General features: G+C 38.0%; 1 protein-coding gene across 1 annotated transcript; it reads left to right on the plus strand.

Moving 5' to 3' along the window:
- The first annotated feature begins 2565 nt into the window (after nt 1–2565).
- Nucleotides 2566–2977, plus strand: LOC104999748 (histone H2B type 1-like). Its single transcript, XM_010855333.1, has one exon. The coding sequence runs from the start codon at nt 2597–2599 to the stop codon at nt 2975–2977; it is 381 nt and encodes a 126-aa protein (XP_010853635.1). The 5' UTR covers nt 2566–2596.
- The last annotated feature ends 16145 nt before the right edge of the window (nt 2978–19122 follow it).

The raw sequence follows: 19122 nt of genomic DNA on the forward strand, positions 1-19122 counted from the left end.
ATCAATTCTTCAGCGCTCAGCCTTCTTCACAGTCCAACTCTCACATCCATACATGACCACAGGAAAAACCATAGCCTTGACTAGATGAACCTTTGTTCTCAAAGTAATGTCTCTGTTTTTGAATATGCTATCTAGGTTGGTCATAACTTTCCTTCCAAGGATTACCTAGCCATTAAAAGGAATACATTTGTATCAGTTCTAATGAGGTGGATGAAACTGGAACCTATCATACAGAATGAAGTAAGTCAGAACGAAAAACACCAATACGGTATACTAACGCATATATATGGAATTTAGAAAGATGGTAACTATGACCCTATATGCAAGACAGCAAAAGAGACACAGATGTATAGAACAGTAATTTGGCCTCTGAGGGAGAAGGCGAGGGTGGGATGATTTGAGAGAATAGCATTGAAAGATGTATATTATCACATGTGAAACAGATTGCCAGTCCAGGTTTGATGCATGAGACAAGGTGCTCAGGGCTGATGCACTGGGATGACCCTTAGGGACTGGATAAGGAGGGAGGTGGGAGGGGGTTTCAGTATGGGGAACACATGTACACCCATGGCTGATTTATGTCAATGTATGGCAAAACCCATTGCAAAATTGTAAAGTAATTAGCCTCCAATTAAAATCAATAAATTAAAAAAAAAAGAAAATTAGAGATAGTAAGGGAACATTTCATGCAAATATAGGCACAAGAAAGGACATAAAGGGTACATACTTAACAGAAACAGAAGACATTAAGAAGAGGCAGCAAGAATACACAAAAGAACTTACCAAAAAGGTCTTAATGACCCAGATAATCATGATGGCTAGCCAGACATCCTGGAATGTGAAGTCAAAAAGATCTTAGGAAGCATTCCCATGAACAAAGCTAGTGGAGGTGATGGAATTCCAGCTGAGGTATTTCAAATCCTGAAAGATGATGCTGTGAAAGTGCTGCACTCAATATGTCAGCAAATTTGGAAAACTCAGCAGTGGCCACAGGACTGGAAAAGGTCAGTTTTCATACCATTTCCAATGAAAGGCAATGCCAAAGAATGTTCAACCCACCACACAATTACACTAATTTCACATGCTAGCAAGGTAATGCTCAAAATCTTTCAAGCCAGGCTTCAACAGTACATGAATCGAGAACTTCCAGATGTTCAAGCTGGATTTAGAAAAGGCAGAGGAATCAGAGATCAAATGGTCAACATCTCCTGGGTCATAGAAAAAGCAAGAAAATTCCAGAAAAAAACATCTACTTCTGCTTCATTGACTACGCTAAAGCCTTTGTGTGGATTAAACTGGAAAATTCTTCAAGAGATGAAAATATTAAATCACCTTACCTGCCTCCTGAGATACCTGTATGCAAGTCAAGAAGCAACAGTTAGAACCAGACATGGAACAATGGACTAGTTCAAAATTGGGAAAGGAGTATATCAAGGAGTATATTGTCACCTTGCTTTTTTTGTAATGATGGTTTTAATAATTTATTGTGGACATGATTTGACTTTTGAATGTATCTCTTTTCATCAGAGATACATAGTCAGTATGTATATGTATGTAGATGAAATATACATCAAGATTCTACTCCTAAATAATATGAATTTTGGGTATAGAGTGTGCACCTAGGGGCTTCCCTGATGACTCAAATGTTAAAGAATCTGTCTGCAATGAAGGAGACCTGGGTTTGATCCCTGAGTTGGGAAGGTCCCTTGTAGGAGGGCATGGAAACCCACTCCAGTATTCTTGCCTAGAGAATCCCCATGGACAGAGGAGCCTGGCAGGCTACATTTCAAGGAGCCACAAAGAATCATATTTGACTGAGGAACTAGACACACAGCACATAGTGTGCACCTATAGACTTAATAAAAAGATTTGCCATAAACTGCTAATTGTTAAAGTTGGATTATGGCTCAGTTCAGTTGCTCAGTTGTATCCGACTCTTTGCGAACCCATGAACCCCAGCACGCCAGGCCTCCCTGTCCATCACCAACTCCCGGAGTCCACCCAAACCCATGTCCATTGAGTCAGTGATGCCATCCAACCATCTCATCCTCTGTCGTCCCCTTCTCCTCCTGCCCTCAATCTTTCCCAGCATCAGGGTCTTTTCAAATGGATAACTGAATTTATTATTTCCTATTCTCTCAATAATTGTATATAGTTGAAGTTGTCAATATGAAAGAGTTACAAAAAGATGATGTCTGTAATTCACTAGAGGACATTTTATATATTTTAGAATACCATGAGTTCATAAGAAAACATACCTTTCCACTCCCAAAATGAAGAAATTTTATATATACATACACACACATATACACAAGTCATTGGGCAGAACTAAAGATGTTAGGATAGTAACCATTACTCTGAACATTGATAATTAAAAAGAAGTAAATATTTATCTTGCTTTTGTCTCATGAATCCTACCTCAGGGATTTCTTTTATTAAGAATTCTAGCTAATAGATGCAAAAGAGATGACAGACTTAGAAAAACCACCATTTTGCAACCCATAGTAAAAGAGTTGATTCAAGTAATGGTCATCAAATAACGGTAAACTACTAAGTGAAAGATCTTTCTGTGTTGTTGGGTGTTGTCATTATAGACATGCCTGAACCGGCTAAGTCTGCTCCTGCCCCTAAAAAGGGCTCTAAAAAAGCTGTGACCAAGGCCCAGAAGAAAGACAGCAAGAAGCGCAAGAGCAGCCGCAAGGAGAGCTACTCCGTGTACGTGTACAAGGTGCTGAAGCAAGTCCATCTGGATACCGGCATCTCGTCCAAGGCCATGGGAATCATGAACTCCTTCATCAAGGACATATTCCAGCACATCACTGGTGAGGCATCGTGCCTGGTGCATTACAACAAGTGCTCGACTATCACATCCAGGGAGATCCAGACCTCTGTGCGCTTGCTGCTACCTGGGGAGCTGGCCAAGCAGGCCATGTCCGAGGGCACTAAGGCTGTCATCAAGTATACCAGCTCCAAGTAAATATAATATGTCTAGCCACTGTTAACGGAGAAGGCAATGGCACCCCACTCCAGTACTCTTGCCTGGAAAATCCCATGGACGGAGGGCCTGGTGGGCTGTAGTCCCTGGGGTCGATAAGAGTCGGACATGACTGAGCGACTCCACTTTCACTTTCACTAAGTGAAATTCCCTGAGGGAATTTGCAATGAAAGAATCTCATTGTTATCATCTGTTAATCACTGATCAATATTAGTCTCACTAAAGTGAGACATGTCTTCCCTCATACAATGTAACACAGTGATGAATTTGTGAAAATACAAATTCATCCTGAACTTGATCAGAGTTTTAGGTCCACATTTCAGTTGATGGATAATATAGTCATGATAAAGTAGTTCAGTTACACCATGAATGTAGAGCAGCATATCTTACTTGTATTCCTTAACAAACTGGTGATATAAAAAAAGTAGGAGTAGAGAGAGGACACTATCTTAAGAAAGACTTAAATGGACTTCATTATTAACAACCTAAGTATCAATACTTAGCACTTAAGTATTAACAACTTATTACCATGAGTGGACACCAGTTAAACACTAATTTGAACAAACCAAAGGTTAACAAAGTCTATTAGAGAGATTTGAATATAAATTTGGTATTAGACCAAAGGAACTGGAGTTTGTCATTTTAAATATGCATGTTTAAATATCTTGATGTTAAATGACATCTGACATTTGCTATAAAATATTCCAGAAAAAAACTGAGCATTAAATGAGAATGTAAAAATAAAGATGGTTATTAGAGTTGGATAACTGGTACAAAGGGTACTTTGTATCTTTTATTTTGGGATATGTTTAGAACTTTCCATAATAAACAGTTTAAAAAATGACTGAAATACAAAATTTGTCTGATGTGATTTACAAACCAACTAAAATAGGTGAGACATATAAAAATCAGTCCACAACAGTTTGCTAATGAAGCCATTAATCCTTACATCCAATTCCTAAAACATATACACACATATATAAATCCAGGGCTGTGTCTAATTTTACCAGCTCACCAAAGTTAAGGAGGAGAGTAAATCACCACTGCCCTGTGGCAAGCAATTTAAAATTTGACATTTGTGGTAAAGAAGAGGCAAGAAGTCAGAAAATACATGCCCTAAAAGAATTCTTTTTACCCTAAACACAATTCATACAAGTAAAAGGAAAAAGGAATTATTCAATGACCTAAAATTGAAATGACCTAAAATTTCACACATGTGAAAACCAGTGTGTGCATGCACACATGGAATATGTGTGACCCAGGCAATGTCTTTGTAAGGCAAGCATTCCTTTTCACCGGAGTCAAGACAGATCTCAGTAATCAGTTGACAAGGTCCTTTTTATTTCCTCTTAGTTTTTAAGTAGTAGAATTCTATTTTTTCCCCTCTCCATCAAACAGAAATTTGTGACACAGAAGAATGTCAGAGAGAGCTCAGACTATGGAGCCAGAAATCATGAGTTTGTACTCTTCTCTGCCTCTTATGAGCTGGCTAAGGCTTAAATGCTTTATCTACAAAGTGGGTATAATAACAAATAATTTATTGTTTTGTAAGGGCTAAATAATAAGCCCAGTACCTGATACATCATAAGCCTTCAATGACAGAGCGCTCATAAAAATAACTTCTTTAGCAGGCATCTCTTTAGATTTTGCCTGAATGGAACACATTCCTCCTTCCTCTGGTGCCAGCATCCTGATTTTCCTTTGGAAACCTACCTTTCTACACTTTTTATTGTTGGATCCTTTATCCCACTCCAGGGATAGGAATGAGTTCCAGGCTTGATCCATTCATCTTCTATTGTGTAGTAGGGTTTCCCAAATTCAGCACTATTAAATGAATAATTCTTTACTGTGGGGGACTGGCTTGTGCATTGTATGTTTAGCAGCCTCCCTGTCTTCCAACTGTTGGATTCCAGTAGCAAGCTTGAGCTGTGATAACCAAAACTGTCTTCAGGTATTCCCAAATGTGCAAAACTGAAATCCACTGGACAATAGTGATTGACTCAGGGGTAGGAAATGTAACTCAGTTTGGTCCAATCAGGGTCAATCATTAGAATACCAAATAGGAGATGCACTCCTTCCCTGGGTTTGCTAAGCTAGGGGGGTTGCCAGATTGGAACTACAATGCACTTCTTGCCAGGATGTGGCAAAATCTTTCTCGAAATTGAAAAAAGACAGAGTCAAGAGATAGAGAGAGAAAGGAAAAAAAAAAATTAGTCTTGGTAATCTTTAAAAGCCTGTATCCAGCCATTTCTGAAGCAAGATGTCTCTGGACTTTTTTTCAATAACAAAAAACCATGAATTCTCTTAGTTCCTAACTCAGTTTGAACTGGGTTTGAAGAACTTGCAAACTCAAGGCTAGCTGTGTTATAACTACAGGGTTGGAGCAGGAACTGAGATTCAGAATTATGTGAAGCAAGTTGAAATGAGAGAGTCTTAACATTTTTGTCCTATATATCCTTTAGATATAAACATACTTTTATACCTAATTTCAGGAGACTCAGGGACAGCTCCCCAAAGTCCTAAATTTCAGGTATGAATTAGAGAACTTGATGTTCTAAAAGACTGGCTCTGATGCCAGCATATGGCCTAATAGATTCAGACATTTAATTATGTCTCTAACACTTCTTTCTCAAAGATAGAGAACAAGTGTACAAAGCTATCTTTGGATGTCTCCAGAGTCCCCCATTCTCAGTGTCAATGCCTGGAGATGATCAGGACGAGAGAGAGATCATCTATCTCTGTTGTATTAAAAAGAAAGAGACAGTCTTACTCCTGGCACTAATAATTATTGCCTGCCACACTATAAACGCTTTAGCAATCAGAGGGAGTCTCGCTGAGCATTCTTTGGACCCCTGGCAGAGACCACACCGCATGACCCTGTGCAGCTGCAAACAGCACAGGCAAGTAAATACAGCAGCCGGGGAGTAGTATGTGGTGTGCCCTATTTCAGCTCACCTTGAGCAACGACTAAGCCTCGAGATTTTCTTTTTTTTTTCTGCTAAAGAATTGGAGCATCAAATAGGAGGCTTCCTCAGCTTCCCACTCTGGGAAGAGCCTGGGGATTTATCAAACAGCTTGAGGTAATATTCTGCTTCACCTTTGAAATGGGTCCTTTTCCTCATGGCCTACTGGTTCCAGTGGACACTCTTACACTATGGTTTTTGTGAAAACAATTGTCAGTAGTTTCAAGCACAGGTTACAGACCCCACTTCAGGGCCGGGCTTCTGAGTTCCTTATTGTCACTGCACATATTTCCATTATGTGGCTTATTGTTATATCTTTGTGATCTAAGGTTAAAACACCTTGTTTAAGCACTAGCTCACTTGTAATGTCCTCAGTTTCCCCATATCTTCAAGGGTAACAGGTTGGACTGGGTAACCTCCACATACTACGGAACTACAGTGCCCAGGGGAGAGTGGCAGGGCAGCCACGGAACTCTAACTGTGCCAGCAACTCGGTAAAGAGCTCCCTATGCTTTATCCCATTTGACATTTTTTTAGGGTTATTTTTTAATTGAAATATGTTTGGCGTATAACATTGTATATGTTTAAGATGTATATGTTGATTTGATATATTTATATATTGTAGCACAATTGCCATTATGGTGTTAGCTAACACCTCTACACACCACATAATTATCTTACCATTACCATTTGACTCTTACCACAACCCAGTGTGGTAGGTAATGATGTTATGCACTTTTTGGAGGAAACTGAGGCACACTGATGGTAAATGACTTGTTTGAAGCTACATAATGAAGAGATAAGGAGGCAAATCCTTAAGCTAGCCTGAGACCACTTTCTCACCCTCTTGAGTGGCACCACTGGCACGAATCGAGGTCTTGTTCTCCTCTGTCACTCTTGTTCCAGAACTGCCTTTAAGCTTTGCCATGAAGATCAGCCTGACTTTAGGCAGCATCTTTAGCTAAACACTCCGAAGGATGGCTCTCTGCAAGGAGTACCTGTAACACTAACATCAGGGGTCGGGAGGACCAAAGCCTTTTAGCCTCCTGCGAGAATCCTGGATGATCACTGGCTTTTATTTACTTCCGTTTAGTTATAATTAACCTACAATATTATATTAGTTTCAGACGTCTAACACAGTGATTTGATATTTTTATACATTGTAGAGTGATAACCACAGTGAGTCCATCACCATATAAAATTGTTACAATATTATTGACTATATTCCCTAGGTGTACATTACATTCCCATCACTTACTGGTTTTGCAGCTTAGAGTTTGTGCCTCTTAATCCCGTTCACTTATTTCATCTGTGCTCCCTGATCCAGCAACCACTAGTTTGTTCTCTGTACCTAAGAGTTTGTTTCTATCATTAGCTTTTAAAATGTGGCTTGAATCCAAAGTATGGTGGGAAACTCATAATCTTCCTCATGGTCGCCGGTTTCTTATGAAGATCATATTTCTCCTGGTTGATTCTTATTCAGAATCCTTGCTTCCACTTACTAGCTTTCGTATGTCTCTTTTTATGGTTGTTTCCTTTTCTTTAAACTCCATAAAACAAATGTTGAGCATAGCTTTTTCCCTTTAATATCATTATATCATCTAAGCACTTTCTATGATAGTCTTTATTTTTTAAGATTCAGGATAAAAGGAGAGGAACTTGTAGCATCTTATTAACTTTTGAGTCTCTTTAAGTGGTAATGATTTGGCAGGAGACAGCATAGTTTTGAGAGTAATCCATCCTATAAGACTGACATATTGTACAATGCTCTGTTAAAACATCAAAACAATGCAATGACAAAGCTAGGCTAAACCACACGTGTCCCACGCAAAGGGAATACAATTCTTCTTACCTAAACCATGCCTATCCTCTTCAGTCTTCTGACTAAAAGCTTTGGTGGTATTACCTGGATATAGAAATGAAGCTAAATAAAATGCACAAACATTACTGACTTTCTCTGGGGCAACACTGCATTTGCATCTAAGAATGCATTCCAGAAATTCAGCTGGTAAAAACAAAGGCAATCTATACACAGAATTTGTTATTTCTTCAACATCCTAACCTGCTAAAAATATGACAGCTTCTATATCTGTTGCTTTGTCAAACTTTCATCTCATCAGTGCAATAAGTATGACTTTCATTTATTTATATGTTATTCTCAAAGAATGGCATTTGAGTTGTTGGTGGAGGAGGGGTGTATTAGATGGCATTTTGGTCAAGGGATCGTAGAATGCCATAATTCTGCCCCAAATTATAGTTCATCTTCTTTTTATGAGGTTATTAATAGAACTACAAATAGCAAAAAATAAATCCAAGTATCCCTTTGAGATGGTGCTAAAACCCTAGAAGCGGTGGTTTCTGGAGAACTCCCCATAGCACCCAGCTTCTATCAAGGCACAAGGTGACCCCATTCCTTCCTGGTGAATGATGCCCAACAAATGGTTTATAATCTGACCAAATTATCCCCCCTTCTTGGTTTTGAAAGGAAGGATGTGAGAAAGGATTCCCCTGATGTGTAAGAAGAGGAAAACTTTTCTTCTTAGCCCTATAGTCACCTCTGCTATCGCCCTTCCTACAGTCCTTCCCAAAAAAGGAATATGAAACACGTGTGACCTAAGATAAATCCATTTTAATTTATTCTCATCGTCTTGTTCTTCAGTCATTTTTCCTACCAGTGAAGAAGGAATTAGGTCAATAAGAACTCAGCTATTACAAAATATCTCAAGTAGTAAGATATAAATTTTGAAATATCAGACATAACGGATGAACATGGAGGAATAGTTTCTCAAGCTGTATTTTAATACTGAATAATGTATTCTGGGCAGCTGTGAACCAGCCACTCTCTGGGAGGCAATGTTGTTTTGAGGTTCCATTCCCAATATTGTATGTGATTAATAAGCACAGAGAAATTGAATTCAAACCAAGTGTTCTGCATATTAAAAGTGAGGCCCACACATATACCATGGAAATGAGTTATAAATGAGACAGTACCACCAACTAAGTTTGTAAATGAGTTATTACCATCAATTTGAAGCTTTTTAAAAGCTTTTATATTCAGATTTTTTGGCTTTAAAAGGTCTATTAAGGATATAAAATATGTTCATGCAACATAGCCATGACCAAAAGATGCTATTGAATTTTATTTCTACCTTTTTGCATACATTCATGGAGATGAAATATGATTACAAATAAACTGGCCCAGGGAAGAGCAGAGAAGTAGAGGAAATTAAGTTTGATGAGCTCTCAACCTCTTCTTTTCGAACTTTTTGCCTTCCCTGTGGTCTTGCGCTACCATCTTTCTTTTTGCTCTCAGGAAAAGCTCGGAAATAAGTCATTTCCAGGAAGTCTAAGTTTTGGTCCCTTCATTTCCTATCCAAGTGGGAATTTTATGTCTTTCAGATTCTGATTTTGTAGCTTATTAAACAACTTCCAGCACCAAAAAGCAGATGGAGAAGTTTTTCTTGGGTAGAAAGATTTTCTTACTAACCAAGATATTTAAGTAAACAGGGCTTTTTACTTCACCCAGTTTTAGTCCTGTTGGTATATCCCAATGAACTTTCATATGGCAGCTCAAAACGATACATTACCCCAGAGGGACAAGATATTATCTTGCCATTTTATACCCTTATTTGAGAAACAAGTAGATCAAAGATGAACAGAACAGAGTTGTCAATAGCCTTGTAAATACAGCATTTATTTCTGAACACCTCTGGAAAATTATTTTATTCAGAGTTCAAGGGACTGAGTGGCAGAAAGGAATTAACTGTGATGTTGAAATACATCAATAAGCCCAACTGCAACTCATTTTTTTGATCCTGATGAGATGTATTTTCATAAAAAGTCTTTTGGACCAAAGTTCTAGAATAAATGGTTTGTGCCATCTAAACAGATGATTAGATGATTTATATTATTTATTATCTAATAATGATTTTTATTATTTTCAGTCATCAAGAATGCACCTCAAAGAGGAATTTATTTTCCTTTTATCTCGCCAAATTCCAATGCACAAGTTCCTAGGTTCTATAGTGCAGGATGACAAATAATAGCCTGTGTTTGGTAGTCAGTGAAGCCCAGATTAAGTTCCTTGAATGCAGTTTTTAAAAGTGACCTTAATCAAAGAAACCACTAAATGAGAAAGCAAGTTGTCATAAATAGGCAAGCAGCCATTGTCATTGCACCATTTTGTAATCCGTTAGGCCTATCATGTTTTCTACAATTCTGAATTCCTAGAGAGGGGGAAAAAATGCACCTCCTGGATGGAATCAGCATTGAGCTTGAGGGTTGGAAAATATATTGCCAAGGGTTCAGATAATTAGTTTTCACATAGTATCCCCATTACAACAGTCCCAGAGGCAACATATTAGAGACAGTGTATTGTCTGACAGCTTGAGAAGTATTTAAGAGCATTCCTTTGGGACAAGGAATACCTTGATTCAAATTTTATTTCCCTCAGTTACTATCTGCATGTATTGGTTAGGGTAACGCTAGTTGCTGTGATAAACAAACCCTCAAGATCTCAGTGGTTTAATACAAAGAAGTATACTGTTCTCTTATTAAAAGACCAAAACTATAATTCCTGATTGGTTAATGGCTATCCTCCAAGCAGTGATTCAAGTTTCGAGGCTCACTCATATTGTGATTTTTGCCATTCTCAAAAATAGCTTCCAGAATTTATGGTAGAAGGAGAAGAAGCCTGGAGGATTGTGTTGGGATATTAATTACAAGTCCAGCCTAAAAGTGGTATTCTTCATTTTTCTAAAAGTGCATTGGCTAGAACTCAATATCATGGCCATTGCCAAGAATAAAAGAAAGCTGGAAATTCTACACTGATAGTGTTTTCAAAGAAAAAGATGAAGTAGTTATGACGTAGCTGGGCTCTGTCACTCTGAGAGATGTATGTATTATGCAATACTTGATCTCTTTGCATGATTTTCCTCATCCACAAATGAAATTAAAAATGCCAGCATACACTAAATTGTTCTAATATTATCACAGTGTTCTGTAAATAGAAGTAGTGGTTATTGTATATAATAACATTTCACTGAACATTTTCTCTACATTGAGAAAGGTTTTATCACTTTTCATTTTTTTATTATTCAACATCAAACATTTATTCACAATTCAATTACAAAAATGAATGACTCCTCCATCCTTACCCTAGCTAGATTCAAGAAAAGCAAGAAATTTTAAAATTATTCAATAGCAAAGGGCACAGAATTTATACATGTTCAAATCAAATGCAGAAGAAGGGGAAAAAGTCTTAAGACCAACTAAAGTAGAATACCCTTTTCATCATTCTAAGAATGAAAAAGACTTGAACAATTTTGCTGGAAATTTCTATCACCTACTTACAATAGGCATTGCAAAGATTCTGTGTAAAGAAAATCATAATGCTTTTCTCAGAATTTCTTCCTCCACTTCTAAATTTCTTCATATCCTTTGGAAAAGATTAAAAAAAAATTGACATTCCTAGCTGCTGATCTCAGAGAAACTAAAATGTTAGACTTTTTTTTTTTTTTTCCAAAATTACCATCAGGTAAATACTAGTTAACTGAGCCCCTCATATTATTTCAACACACACAAACCATTGGCATAATTTTGATCAGTTAAAAATAGCTCCATAATATCATATTTTTAATTCAAAGTAAATTCTACAATGGCTGCTGGTGAGACTGGCTTATAAATCATGAAGGGCTATGACTGCACATTTTTTTCCAATAGGAAAGAATTGTACACCCTGATGAATATGGACAAGTTATGTTTTCTTGAGGGGATAAATTCTTTCAGCTTAGATCAGAAAAAAGTTAATCCTTGGCTTGTTTTTATGGATGATTTGCACTGGCCCTTGGGACAGAATCTCTCAGAAAGATTGATGGATCCATGAGTTAGCAATACTTTACCAATCTAAAGTAAGTATAACACAACAGGGAAGATACAGCTACCAAAATGGATCAAAAATGGAAAACACTGGAAATAAGACCATGTTGACACACTTCAGAAGAAAAGTTCTTGCTGGGGGAGATGCTAAGACAAACTGTTATTTCTAAGGAAGTTAGATAGTATAACTCTTGGAAAAACATAAAGATGACATCGAAAATTATATCTGAAACTTAAATACTCAGCTCAAATAATCCATGAGGAGGCTAGGAGGCAGAGACTTGAATGTGTAGAGTCATGTCACTGAGCCCATCCTTAAACCTTGGTAGGTGGACAAGTCACTGATATAGTTAATAATTATCTCTTCAGTCTTATCAATTCCCTCTCCTTCCATTCAGCTCTAAACTCCTATTAAAACTGAAATACTTGCAGCTCCAACAGTTTTCTCATTTTCTACACTATTGCACTGATATTCCTCTAAGCACAGATCTAGACCTTCCTTCTTCCCCTGGTTAACTTTTTTAAAATTTTATGTATTTTTAATTGGAGGATAATTGCTTTAGAGAATGTTGTGTTGGTTTCTGGCATACATCAACATGAATCAGCCATAGCTATACATACACCCTCTCCCTCTTGAACCTCCCTCCCACCACCCACCCCATTCCACTCCTCTAGGTTGTCACAGAGCACCAAGTTTGAGCTCCCTGAATCACATTGCAAATTCCCATGTAAAACAGATACCGTGGTTAACTCTTAGTCATCCTTCAGAATTTTGTTTGGCTGATGTTTTGTATAAGTGGCTTTCCCTGAGTGTCTAAGAGTGCATTATATGTTCTTTTTCTGTGTTCCCACTTTATCCAGTGATTATCATAGTAGTCATGAGTTGCCTATATGCATTTGTTAAATTTTATTCTCCCGGAGTTTAGAGAATACATTATCTTGCTACTGTGTTCTCCCAGTATCTTGTAAATTGCTATGTACATAGTAGAGCTTAATAACCTTGTTGAATACATAAATGAATGAACAATGAGGTCTGCCCTCCCATTTGCCTTGGTAGGTATCTCAGTTGTAATGTCTTCCTGAGACTCTACTATGCATCGGACCCATTGGCTTGGCTGAAGTCTAGCTTATTTCAAGTAAAACTTGATATCTTTTGAGGTCTCCATAGAGGTGACGGATAAATTAGTCTGAAACACCAAGAACTGTGCAATGGTTTGGTGGTTATTTGACTTGAAAAGTTATTCTCCCCCCTGTCCCATGCTTAGACAAATACTTATGTCTTTTATATGATATTTTTCTTATTTCTCGAAAGCCTTCTTACCCCAATCATGCAGAGAATAAATAATGTCTACAAAAATATGCTATCATCTAGAGATGAAAACTGCTATGTAAATAGAAAACCCTGCACTATTATCTTTAATTACCTTTAGAAGTTTGGCATCTGAAAAGCAAACAAATTATGCTTTTTAAAATCAGCCTCCATTTCATATTTTTAACTCACGATTGAAACAGTGTTGGACCAAGGTTTTCCACTAACACCAAACTTGTGCACAAGATGCTACCCTGTGTTGCTGTCTAAATAATCCTTTACAGAGATGAAAGGCTAATTACCAGCTGTTCTAATGATTTGTTGTTATTGATTTAAATGCTCCATTTGTTTCAATCACAGTTGTATGATTTTATGCTACAAAAATTCCCATTAACCTGCTAAAGAAATTACAGTCCCCCTTCTGAATAATGTTTCCTAAAGGTCTAAGGCAAAGGCAGAAAAAAAGAAAGTGAAAACAACTGGAAAGCTCCCTTAATAGAAAGTTTCCCATGGCTTGTGAATGATAATCACTCCCTGTGGGGGGAAATATTAACAAGATGAAGCATGTAATGCCATTATCTTGTATTTTCATTCTCCAAACAGGACTATGCATATTTAAATTTCAACTTTACAACTGAGAAGAATGGAGAAATGGAAGTTAAGTGACTGTCCAGGGATATAATCAAAAGTATGACTAGTTCTCTTAAGTTGTTTTTGTGTTATTTTCTCATCAAGAGTACACACACACACACACACACACACACACGAGGACACTTACAAACATTGAGAAAGAGAAACATTTTCATTTCACTTTACATATGAAAGTGAAAGTGTTAGTCGCTCAGTCATGTCCGACTCTTTGTGACCACATGCACTGTAGCCCACCAGGCTCCTCCATCCGTGAGATTTTTCAGGCAAGAATACTGGAATGGGTTGCCATTTCCTTCTCCAGGGGATCTTCTCGACTCAGGGATCAAACCTAAGTCTCATGCATTGCAGGCAGACTCTTTACCTTCTGAGCCACCACGGAAGCTTTACATATACATAATATTTTTTGCTTATTGGCAAAGTAGAAATTTTTAAATGTAGCAGAGTAATTTGGGGGGAATTATTCATGAGAAAAATTCTTATCTTTTTTTTTTAATGAAATGTAAAATAAGTTTTGAAGGGCTCTATGAAATACTCAATGGTAGATTTTTTTCAAGAAAGAAAGACTTAAGTATTGTACTAGGAGGCCCTGGGAATTCACTGGTTTTTAATAAACATGGGATTTAAAGCTTTGAAATCTTTTTTTTGCATACAGTTCCTCTAAGATTTGCCATCAGGATTTATAACCAATATCTGTTTAAATGTGTCAGGTGCCACCAAGGTTTATAGCAGCATTATCACAGTAGCTAAAACATGGAAACAACCTAAACACCCATCAACAGAAAAGTAGATAAAAAAGATGTGATATAATCAATAGATACAGACTCACACACACAATGGGAATACTATTCAGCCATAAAAAAGAATGAAATAATGCCATTTGCAGCAACATGAATAGACCTAGACATGATCATATTAAGTGAAATAAACCAGAGAAAGACAAATATCATATACCACTCAAGTGTGAAATATATATATAAAAAAATGATACAAATGAACTTATGTATAAACCAGAAACAGATCCACAGACATAAAAAACAAACTTATGGTTATCAAAGAGGAAAGGGGTGGGGAGGGATAAATTAGGAGTTTGAGATTAACATATACATACCATTTTATATACAGTGATATATAAAATAGATAACCAAAAACGACCTTTGTATAGCACAGAGAACAAGAGAGGCAAAAAATCCTTAAAAGTATACACACACACACACACACTGGGGTATATAAATAAACCCCACCCCTGGTAGATCAGCTGGTAAAGAATCTGCCTGCAATGCGAGAGACCTGGGTTTGATCCTTGGGTTGGGAAGATCCCCTGGAGAAGGGAATGGCTACCCACTTTAGTATTCTGTCGTGGAGAATTCCTGGACTGTATAGTCCATGGAGTCACAAAGAGTTGGACACAACTGATTGACTTTCACTCACTCACTATATAGATATATATTTTTCAGTCACTTCACCGTACACCTGAAGCTAACAAAACACTGTAAATCAACTAAACTTAAAAAAAAAAAAAAATGGACCAGGTGCCATTTTACTTTTTGGTCTTACTTGTATTTTATATATTGTAACGATTTGTTAAGAATGAAGGCTGGTTTAAATCTACATGCACAAATAAATTACTTAAATATATCCTTTCTTCTTTTATGCACTTCTCTCTTAAAAAAAAAATTATGTTCCTCATAAGAACGTAGGGTTGTTGAGTGTCCTAGATGAACTATTCCAGAGAAGGCAATGGCACCCCACTCCAGTACTCTTGCCTGGAAACTCCCATGGACGGAGGAGCCTGGTAGGCTGCAGTCCATGGGGTCTCAAAGAGTCAGACACGACTGAGCGACTTCACTTTCATTTTTCACTTTCATGCATTGGAGAAGGAAATGGCAATCCACTCCAGTGTTCTTGCCTGGAGAATCCCATGGATGGGGGAGCCTGGTGGGCTACCATCCACGGGGTCGCACAGAGTCAGACATGACTGAAATGACTTAGCAGCAGCAGATGAACTTTGTACGTGCCTAGCACACAGTCGACTCTCCACAAATGGTAGCTGCCATGTGTCACTACCAACATTAACTATTAACAGTTGGGGCTACACAGATCCTCACAGGAAAATGTCTGCATTGCAAGGTTGACTATAAAGTACTGCAATTACATTATATCTTCTTTAAACTTGCAGTGTGGATAGATTTCAAGGATAACTCTTCATAAAATAGGGCTTTAGTTCTACATTTTTTGTAATGATTCTACTGTTACTCAAAATGTTACAGCACAGCCTTGAGATAAAGCTGTCCTGGGCTGTTGTGCTGTCTCTTCAGTTCATTTCTACTCTGAGACTCCATGAACCACAGCCCACCAGGCTCCTCTGTCCATAGGATTCTTCAGGCAAGAACACCAGAGTAAGTTGCCATGCCCTCTTCCAGGGGATCTTCCCCATCCAGGGATTGAACCCGCATCTCCTGAATCTCCTGCATGGCAGGCAGATTCTTTTTCCCTGAGCCACCAAGGAAGCCCCAAAATCAAGCTGCAGAACCAGCTAATAAAGCAGTTGAAAGAGGCAGCCTTAACACTTCAGTTATGCTTTTTACATTCACATGATATTGGAGTTGATTTCTGAAGGTACAAGTGTGTTCACATCTCATTTATTGCAAAACATCGTGTCCTCAATTGACTTTGGAGTCTAAAAACAAAAATCCTTTGTGACTCAAAAATAGGGAGGATTAGGGAGGGTAGGCAAACTGTGTTTGGATCTGGGACACAAGTACTTCTTTCAGTAATTTAACCAATAAATTATCAATAATTTGATTTTCTACACAGTCTGGAGCCTTGCTTTCTAGTCACTTGCTGACTTCTCTATGACAATGTAGAGAAACAAACACCATGCCAGTCTATAAACTTTGATTCTCTTTCTTGCCTAGAGAAGGATAGAAAATTCCCATAGCAGTTCAGGTGGGTCAAAGATCATGACCAGTTTTCACTTCTCTTCATTTTTCTGTAGGTCTCGTTTCCTTAGTTCTATTTGGGATTTTGTTTCCATTTTTTTAAGTCACTTTTCAGTGACTCGATACTCAATATTGCTATAAAATCTGTGCCTTGGTCAAGTGCTTTTGGCTTCAAGTAAAGAAAATCCACTCAAACTATATGAAGTCAAGGAAGCAACTTAGAAGGAAGTAAGAGGGGGTCCCATATTACAAACAGCATGGAGAGTCCAATCTTAAAAAAGGATGGAAACAAGAAAACACGCCGACAAATGTTCAACTCTCCAGTAATTGACCAAGGTAGCTCTCTCCCAGCTCCATCAATGTAATTATCTCCACCTCTCTGCAGCCACATCATTTTTCATCCCTGCTGAGAAGTGTCTCTTTCAATCTTTCCTCTTGGCAGACCTGCTTCCTCTTCCTTCCCAGTGCATGATGCAAAATGCCTGTTCTGTAGTCTTTTGGTTTATATCTCAACTCAAGCAAGAAGAAAGATGACCAGTATTTGAAAGTGTTAATGCTAACCTTCTAGGAGAGGTACTGGAATTAACCCACACATGGGTCAAACACAGTCTTGGTCTGATCACCTCCATCCAGGAGAAGGAATTTTTATAACATAAATAGGAAAACAGCAGCACCCTTCACCTGCCTCTCTTCTCCATGGACAGAGGGCGTATAGGGTGTGGTATGGACTAAGAAGACACCCTGTATGTTGTCTACTATTCTGTTCTCCATTTTGAAAAGATTAATCCCCATCTACATTCTTCCCTAAAATAGCTTTCCCATTTGTATTACCTCAGGGAGAATGTGAAGAGGGTAACTCCTGCCAGGCAATGCCAAAGCTATTCATATTCTCAAAAGCTAATGAAGACACTATAGCTAATCTCTGGGAAGCATCCGCCACAGCAAGGTGAAGTCAAACGAATAAAGCAATTCAGTTAGGATAAAGCCATCCAGAGGAGCACCTTACAGACATGCTGAGCAGCTGCCTCTGCCTCTTTAAACAGGGGTGCTGAAGCCACAGAAAACATCAAGGACGCATTCCAATCAATGTCAGCTTTTTCCTTCAGACACAGACAAACACAGCCCAGACCCACATACACGAGGGCATCTTTTTTTTTTTTTTAATGTCTTTTAATTTTTTTTAAATTTTATTTTATTTTTAAACTTTACAATATTGTATTGGTTTTACCAAATATCAAAATGAATCCTCCACAGGTATACATGTGTTCCCTATCCTGAACCCTCCTCCCTCCCCATACCATCCCTCTGGGCCATCCCAGTGCACCATCCCCAAGCATCCAGTATCGTGCATCAAACCTGGACTGGCGACTCATTTCATATATGATATTATACATGTTTCAATGCCAGTCTCCCAAATCTTCCCACCCTTTCCCTCTCCCACAGAGTCCATAAGACTGTTCTATACATAAGTGTCTCTTTTGCTGTCTCGTATACAGGGTTATTGTTACCATCTTTCTAAATTCCATATATATGTGTTAGTATACTGTATTGGTGTTTTTCTGGCTTACTTCACTCTGTATAATAGGCTCCCGTTTCATCCACCTCATTAGAACTGATTCAAATGTATTCTTTTTAATGGCTGAGTAATACTCCATTATGTATATGTACCACAGCTTTCTTATCCATTCATCTGCGGACATCTAGGTTGCTTCCATGTCCTGGCTATTATAAACAGTGCTGCGATGAACATTGGGGTACATGTGTCTCTTTCCCTTCTGGTTTCCTCAGTGTGTATGCCCAGCAGTGGGATTGCTGGGCCATAAGGCAGTTCTATTTAAGAAGCAGAACTTAGGGTGTTTTTTTTTAAAACAATTGGCATGCTAGCAAATAACCACTAGAGAGTACTGCACTCTGTACTTCAAACATTTGAAGTGATTTTTTGAGGTTCTGCTAAGTGATAGGCACCCCACTTAGCTCTGATGATACAAAAATGTACAAAGTATGGTCCATTCCCTTAGATCAGAATTTAGTGGAAGGGATGGCTAAGCAAACAGGAAAATGTTAAGAGGCAAGAAATAACTTTTAACATGGGAGAAGGACAGATGGCTTTGCAAGAATGTTCTCTGAGATAAGACCTAAAGGATGTTTGGGAGGTTAAGATAGAGAGGAGAGACCAAAGGATGTAAGAGCAATTAATTGAGTGCATATATTTATTAAACTAATGATTATATGCCAGACTTTGGGTGATACCCTTGGAACACAGTGGAAACTAGTTTATACAGCCTCTGAATTTTCAACTGAATGGGAAGCCCAAGAGTAATCAAAACATCAGGGAAAAAACAGTGATGTGGGCCAGGAAGGAAAAGTACAAGGGAAAAATCATCTCTT

This window comes from Bison bison, unplaced genomic scaffold (genome assembly GCF_000754665.1).
Source record: "Bison bison bison isolate TAMUID 2011002044 unplaced genomic scaffold, Bison_UMD1.0 scf7180017864363, whole genome shotgun sequence".
In the NCBI taxonomy this organism is placed as follows: domain Eukaryota; kingdom Metazoa; phylum Chordata; class Mammalia; order Artiodactyla; family Bovidae; genus Bison; species Bison bison.